Source organism: Enoplosus armatus, chromosome 5, assembly GCF_043641665.1.
Source record: "Enoplosus armatus isolate fEnoArm2 chromosome 5, fEnoArm2.hap1, whole genome shotgun sequence".
NCBI lineage: Eukaryota > Metazoa > Chordata > Actinopteri > Centrarchiformes > Enoplosidae > Enoplosus > Enoplosus armatus.
The window spans coordinates 3,656,936-3,665,083 of record NC_092184.1 but is presented as its reverse complement, the minus strand read 5'-3'; the positions used below and the strand labels follow the sequence as shown (position 1 = coordinate 3,665,083).

Here is an 8,148-nt window from a genome sequence, read left to right as displayed (position 1 = left end):
GTAGTTTTAAGTGCACAGTATTTGCCGACTGTTCCTAACTCTTGATGACTAAATATGATTACAACTGTGTTCTACTTTATTGTTATTCATTATCTGTTATGAATACAGGAGGAGTCATAGTTGATGACAAATGTATATCTGCTTACAACTACATTATAGTGTGTTATAAGCCATTTATTAAATGTTTGTATACTGCTTATGATGCAGTTAAAGTTAAAATGAAGTGTTATAATATAGTTAAAGTAAAGTAATTACTAATTATAATTATTATATTTCACTTAAAATATGCTTCTGACTTTACAGATCATTGAACACTGCTGTACTAAAATAGACAGTGGTGAGGTGGACAATGGAATCTAAAAAAAACAAGAAAAAAAAAAAAAGGTTGCCAAAGCTGATATTGATATATATTGATACATACACAATTTTAGATAGCTTTCAACTTCTTGTGCATGTGCGTATATGTACATGTATGCACGTGTGTGTGTGTGTGTGTGTGTGTGTGTGTGTGTGTGTGTGTGTGTGTTCTCTTTGCTGACCGCTCAGTGTCTCTGTGAGAGCCAGACTGCAGGTGCTGAATATAACATAACGTGGGTGGTGGTATTGTTGGAGGCATTCTGACTCTGATCAATACTTGGAATCACTTGCATGTGTTGTGAATGGTTGAGAGCTTATAGCAGGTTTTATACAGCACAACATGTCCGTCCTGCTGAATGACCTGCCACTGCTGTCAGAGACGAGAGACGTAATCATGTCCAAACACTCCAGCACGATGCCAGGAGGGTTTGATGTCCCTGGTGACCTGCTCTGTGCCATCTCCAACACTCCTGATGTCGCCTTTGTAAATAGTTTTAAAAGAGACGATAAAACTGATCAGGCACCGGTCCATGGTTGCAAATTTCAGTGAGCAAGGATACAAATGTAGATTAGTGATGCTGATGTTTGTCAGCCCTGAGCAGATTCACTAACTGACTGGCAGGCTTACCAATAGAAACGTGCAACATGTGTCAAAGAATGTGCAGAACCTCAGTAAATGTTTGAATCCTGAATACTCGTAATGTCAGCCACAGATTCAAATAAAGCATTTAAAGTGTGTGCCGTGTGTGGGGCCGTCTTGACTCCTTTCTGTGTGCAGTTCATAAATTCCCTCAGTGTGTTTGCATGGGCTTCTTCTACATTTCTATCTTAAACGAAATACAGGAAAATATATGTTAGGTAAAAATATGCTTGGGAGGGGGAGGTTACTCGTGGGGACTAATAAAGTATATATTAAATCTAAATAAAACCATCTATTTTTTTAGGCAATATGTATCTGATGAGGTGTGTTAGTCACACCTGGTAAAATCTATTTAAAAAACAACCATTAGCTTGAGTTTTCTCCTCGGCTCAACTATCCACGTAGTCTATTTCTATATTTGTTCTTTTCTTTTTTTTTTTTTTACACGTAAAAGACATTCTATGATGCTGCTGTACTCTCACCTACGTATTTATGTCTGAAATGTTAATAGAAGCCTCACAAGGTAGATGAAGTGGTAAACTTTATTATCTACATAAAAAAAAAGTTTAACAAAGGGACTTGAGGTGCGTTTAGCCTCCAAAGTATTTAGTTCATCTTTTGGTTAGTGAGTCAATTCACACAGGGTGGGTACACCAAGTACACAGGGATGGAAGTGATGATAAATAAGGGGGAAACATGCAGAAAACAAACATGTGTCGAATTGTAACTGATCTGAAGTGGCTGTTTTTTCTCGTTATGATCCCAGCTGGAGGTCACGGCTATAATACCGCTGGTTATAATAAACAGTAAACCTGGTGATAATGTGTAATGATTAGCAATCAGTGTAAGACTGATAGCAGGCCAATAGAAATAAAAATAAAAAAAAAGTTCCCCCAGATAAACCAATGGTGTGGCCACATTGTTACAGCGCTCAGCGAATCCCCTGCGGATCTGATGCAACAGGGCTGCAACTAAAGTTACACCTTCGAACTGCAACATGATGTCCCTCCGCTACGACGCTACGGAAACTAGTGCCGGCTGTACCGGTCTGATGAATTAGCCCTAAATCCTCTACGCTGGCTCTGTTTAGAAGTGTGTTTAGGCTTTTAATCTTTAACACGTTGTTTTATTATTTGGAGTATGGCTGGACTGCTCGTGGCCATGTTTTTCTGTCATTGACTTTTTCTTTCTTTTTTTTTAATTTCCAGCAGGCTAGGCTACTGCTACATTTTAGTTTCAGTGATGAAATTAAGTGAATACTTTCTACAGCATCTAAAGAAGCACACATGCCATACAAACGACACAAAAAACCCCCCCTCCATTTTGATAGTGTGTAATTTATTATTTCTATCATTATTCCTGTAAATATTTTAAAGGGATAAGATGAAGATGAAATATAATTTTTTTTGAAAAGTCAATATTATTCAACATCAAATCCAGCAGGAGAGGCTGGATGAGTGTGTGCTGTCTCTGGATAATGGGAAAGTCCCCAGGTTCATGACGTAACGGCCGGGTGAACTCTGTAAACTGCGCATTCATCTCGTCTGCTGTGATCAGGTCCGGGCATTAGGAGTTGCAGAAGTAGCGGATTTAAAAACTTTCTGTCTGCAAGTCTGTTCGTCGAAATAGCGCTTCATGAAGACTCCCTGACTTCCTAAAGGGGAAAACATGGCTTTTTAAACTCCGACTGTCTTCCTCTTCGCCGTAAAGCTCCGCGTGCTTTGCTTCTGCAACGCACTTTATAAGATTATCCAGAAATTATGGGGTGAGTAAAACTGCTTTCTAGCTTTTGGGGGGGGGCGGGGGACAGAGGAAAGTTCAGACTTATCATTTCTTCTTTTAGCGTTAGCTAACGAACATCACGCAGTTTAAACTAACGTCACATTGTACGGTGAATTTATCTGTTCATTAGCGTCATTTGAAGGACTATTTTCGCCATTATTGCTATTTTAAAGTGACCATGTCAAAGTTACTTTTTCACGTGTGAGAATGGTGAATTTATTTGCTTTGTGTTTCCAGATAGTTTTAAGTGCGCCACAAATATGTTTCTACAAGTTCCACTGTGTAAAACAACTTTCCATGTTATGTATGTGAAAGTGTGTAATTATGTTATTCAAGTAACGTTAAAGTTGTTGTGTTTTTTTTTTTTTTAATGTTAAAAATTCTCCTGTGGTTTAATTGTTTCCCAAAGTATGTCAAGGTGCTGTTTTGCACTTATTGCTTGATAATTGTATTGTGACATAAATCAATAATAGCTCCACAGCATGAGGCGGCAGGTGAATAGAAAAGTGAAGAGCTCAATAAACCTTTAAAATAAAATAATTTTTGTAGTTTCATTTTTAGATATTAAGTAACAATATATATGGGGTTTTTATTATTTTTTATTTTTTACATTTTATGGCATTATTAAGTGCTTTTAGAGGATGGAATTGGAGATTTTAAGGCTTTAAATTAAAGGCCACTTTTTTTATTTTCTTAATTTTTCAGGTCTTCAGGTATTTCCACAACTCTTTCATCCACCCAGTGCACGGTTTGTGCTTTTGAACAATTTAATCGAAGCAGACGACACAATGGCGGCATCGATCCTTCGCAGGAAAATTCCTCCCATTTCCACAGGCGAGCTCGGCGCTCCCCCTCTCCGACAGGCTAGCCACAGCCAATCACGGCCCAGGACGGGGGCGGAGCCAGCGGAGAGGCAGCACTTAATTGGTGAGTTTTGCCAAGACGCTTTTTTATTTTTCCACATCCCGAGGTCGGAGCCGCAGTGCAGCACGGGGCTAATGTCGTACAGTGAGTACAGCTAAGTGGATATTTATCGAATGCAGACGATGCTGTTCAATCATTTTCAGATGATCGGTTAGTTGTTCACTTGGATTTGTCGGATGTGTTGCTTGATTTTGAACTTAAATGTTTTTACAATTATCCTCTCTACCTTGCGTGATTTAAGATTTTTTTCTTTTTTTCCTGAATTTGTAGTTTTTATTTCAGTTATTCTACACAAACAGCTGAATGAAAAGAAATGGATTGCTTTACTGATTATATGATTTTTATTTTGAATTTTTATAGGTGATGGTCACTCAGATTGGATGACGGAAAAAGTTGATTTGTCTTCATTTGTGTCGACAACCGAATCTTCTCCCAGCTCATCCCTTCCACCCTCGCCGTTAGAACAAGATGTCAAGGTGCCCTCGGATCTGGAGGTCATGACCTCTCTTTTGCAGGAGGAGCTGGCTCAGCTGGAGGACTACTTCCGCTCCGAGTCCACATCGACAACAAACAAGTTGGAGAAATCCTCAAAATGTGACAAGGGCGCCCAAGCCATGGGCTCCCAATCTTATTATCAGTTACCCTATGGCTCGTATGGGACCAGCCAATCAGAAACCAGCCCTGTGGTTGTTACCTTGGCAACAGGGGAACTGGACCTGGCCAGCTTCTGTGGCGGTCCCATCGCCAGAACCAAAATCGCACGACCCGCTCCGTACAACTACCATCACCGCTACCACCACAATAACGGGCGAAGACTCATCAGCGAGGCGGTGAAAGTCGGGGAGGAAGTTGGACTTGATACGTGGGGCTCCAGGGGAAGTTACTCAGGAAGCACAGAGTTGTCTGTGAACCACTACTCCACACTGAAGACAGTGAGCAAGAACAGCCTCGGTAGCGTCAAGAAGGTGAGAGAATGTGCTTTATCGTTGAAGGAAGAGGAGAGTTATTGCTTTTCAGAAGGAATGTTTTGCAGCGAAGAGATTGCTCGAGGTTTTTGTCTGGGCGGCTCGTACGACAGCCACCACAAGCGAGATGGACAGTTGATGCACAACGTGAAGGTCAATGTAAGTTACGACAGCGCGGGGCTTGAGGTCTTGCACTGCAGCAAAGATGGAGGACTTTCGGGAAGTATTCCCCAAGAGACAATGGTGGCCGGCGACGGCTACTTCCACCAGTCCATGGCCAGCACAGAGCCTTACCATAGCTTTATAGGTGACCTAGATCAGCCGTCACAAGCACAGGCTGTCGAGCCCCAACATGGCCACTACCTCTATCCAGAATGCCTTGCAGACCAAAGCTATGAATGTCTGTCCAGAGGGGAGGGTGAGGGGACGCTGCTGGGCGCCCCCATCCACCGCCCCACCCAGAGGCTAAAGGATGAGCCCTGCTCCGTCAAACCAGCTCTGGTGATGGGCGGCGCGTCTCTGGAATCCGGCACTGGAGAGAGGAAGCAGAAGAAGAGAGACCAGAACAAAACTGCTGCTCACAGGTAAACAATTGACTTAATTTCTAGCTCCTTTCTTTCCTTTCTCTTCTTACCCTCTTTTTTTAAAAAACATGCTTAAACCTTCAAAAACGTCTCAATATTGTGTTGCTGTAAAAAAGAATCTGATTAATAAAACTTAAAAGTAAGAAATATTTACAATCACTGCAAAGTAAGGTTATTTTTGAATTCAACCAATGTTGCAGTGGATCATTACTGATCATATTTTTGTTTTCTGTTTAGCTTATCAATCACTTGATGATACCTGAATACTTGTTGTTTTGCTTTACAACTTAAACATAGCAGGAGTGTTACATACAGCTGCCAGTGCTTTAAATGTCCTGCAGAGTGTAGGAGGGAAATGGAAAGTCCCTCACTGTCTGCCAAATTCAGCCCCACCTAACCATTTCTATAAGTCTGGTTTGTCTGTGTGTGACTTCAGTTTATTCACGTCTGTGTAAAATGGGATAGAAAAAGTCTTTATAATGTTGGTTAAAAGTTGGGAAAGTGGAAATTGATAGTTCATGACTGCCGTGGGTGAAACAAACAGCACATCATGTTATCTCAGGGGAGGTATGTCCGAGCTGTGTGAGTAATCCGCCCAATGTAGCTCAAAGGTCACGCTCACTTGACTCACTTATAAAGATGCAAGGCAGCAAAAAAAAAAAACCCTGTAACGCCAACCAAACGCAATCTGTCTCTCTGCAGGTACAGGCTGCGTAAGAGGGCGGAGCTGGACTCTCTGGAGGAGGAGCTGCACGGCCTCGAGGGGCAGAACCGGGAGCTTCGTGACAAGGCGGAGTCGGTGGAGCGAGAAATCCAGTACGTCAAAGATTTACTGATCGAGGTCTACAAGGCTCGCAGTCAGCGGCTCAAACAGGATGGCAGTGCCTAAAAAAAAAAAACAACAACAACGCCCACGCTGACCTCACCTCCAAACCTCCCAGCCAGCACCAAGAGGAAAAAATCAAGTCAAGAGCACCAACTGGTTTTTGTCTCACGCAAAATGAAGTGGTAGTTGCATGATTTTGGTAGTTCTTTTCTAAAAAAAAAAAAATATATATAATTGTTCCAAGAGGATGGCCGAACAAAAACACACCTTTCCTAGAAAAAAAAAAGAAAAGGAGAAGTTTCCAAATGGGTGACTAAACTATATCAAGCCTTAGCGAGGTGACTTCTAGAGGAGATGCTGAACTTGTCCGTGACCACTGTGATCCGAACTGCACTCACAGCCTTGTGATGACTGAGTTTGTGCTTGCAACGATTGATCGTTTACAAAATGCTCTTTGAATTAGTAGTAGTGATTGAATTTGCTTGTGGTTTCTGTGACACACATCGGCAGCATCGAGGCAGATCCATACGAAATATATATTTTATTTTCTATTTTATTTTTACTTAATAATGTTCATTTATCATTTGCTTAAGAACAAATCGACTGAATAAAGGGATTGCTGGAAAAAAAAAGTGTGTAACATGCTCTACAAATATTCATTATCAGAAACATTTAGAAGATTTGTATTGCTAAAATGTCGAGTATTTACACCTCTTTACCCCACTGAAATACCCAATGCATGTTTGATTTTGGAAAAGCATGTGCGAGTGTTATTTGAAGGCAATATTCTGTTAACTGCATGGCTTCAAGATCTCCACCACGTCAATTTAACTGAGTTGACTTTATTCTTCTCATCAGCTGGCGACTTTTCTCTGAGCTCCCCCACCCCCCACCCCTGCCGGTGTGATTCATGCTCAGGTTTTGATTTTCTGCTCTGAGAAACACGGAAACATTCACTGGCTTTTTTCCTTTCTCTTCTCTCCTCTCTTCTCTCTCTCTCGGCTGTATTTTTGCGAACAAACAATCACCTGTTGACGCAACAATAAATCGTTGTTGGGTAACGGTACGACTTCATGGGAATTTTGTTTTCAATTGATCAATTTGATGTATCTGAAATTCAGGTTCCTTTTTAATAATCGATGTCAATGTCAGGAAATTATACATCAGGTAAATTAACAGCCAAATAAACCAGTTATGTAGTATCATTGATATCTGCCTTTGGACTGTTTTTCACTGCACGCTGCTCATTCTGCGGCCATTAAAACCCCTTGCAGACAACTGACCACATTTCATGAACTGCACCCAGAACAGCTCACACACACACACACACACAGAATAAGAAGAGGGTGGGATTAAGAGATAGACAGAGACGCACAATAAACCCAGTCTGCCCCTCCCATTTCTTCGGCGCCCTGCCCTGTAACTGCTGGTCCCAGCCCTCTTCTTCTGTTTTTGGCTGCAATGCAGTCGGGAGTCCCAAGTTATTTCCCAGGATTCACCACTGGACGGCAGCACACCAAGGCAGGCATTTGATTGACACCTGATCCACTCTGCAACAAAACAACCTGCTTCCCTTTAAGATATTAGGAGCTGGGATTGAGTCAGCTTGTCCACACGATGAGGGAAATATGATTAGAGAAACACTAATAGGCACTTCTCATGTTATATATCTCAGTACTTTGTTCCTGCACTATGATGGAGCCCCGGGGCTGACTGGAGTGATATCAAGCTCCGGCAGTCAACAGACAACACAAGTTGCCTATCTCATCTCCCAGCTCGTGGAGGGTGCGTGTGCCTCTGAGTGTGTGTGTGTGTGTGTGTGTGTGTGTGTGAAATCTCTTGGTATCTCTCCTAGCAGTCGTAGGCCTTTCAAGTGCATGAGGCAATATCACACAATACTTGCAGGAGGAGGAGAGAGATGCAAGTGAACTATCAGAATAAAAAAGTACTGGGTTGACAGAGAATGCCGTTAAATCTATTGACTCAGTCTGCTTTCTGTTTGTTGTTTGTTTGATATCCAGATGCAATGTAAAAAAAAAAGAAAAAAGAATGGATTGTAACGCTGAAAGT

At 41.6% G+C, this 8,148-nt stretch overlaps 1 protein-coding gene across 2 annotated transcripts; it reads left to right on the top strand.

The window, feature by feature from the left end:
• Nucleotides 1–2,658: 2,658 nt before the first annotated feature.
• atf5b (activating transcription factor 5b) lies at nucleotides 2,659–7,287 on the top strand. 2 transcript variants are annotated; one of them, XM_070906105.1, is made up of 4 exons: nucleotides 2,659–2,762; nucleotides 3,485–3,706; nucleotides 4,064–5,252; nucleotides 5,955–7,287. In XM_070906105.1, exons 2-4 carry the CDS (start codon nucleotides 3,568–3,570, stop codon nucleotides 6,139–6,141), a joined length of 1,515 nt encoding a protein of 504 aa, XP_070762206.1. In that variant the 5' UTR covers nucleotides 2,659–2,762; nucleotides 3,485–3,567; the 3' UTR covers nucleotides 6,142–7,287. The 2 variants fall into 2 exon arrangements, with proteins under 2 accessions (XP_070762206.1, XP_070762207.1); XM_070906106.1 differs by lacking the exon at nucleotides 2,659–2,762 and adding an exon at nucleotides 2,856–2,883.
• The last annotated feature ends 861 nt before the right edge of the window (nucleotides 7,288–8,148 follow it).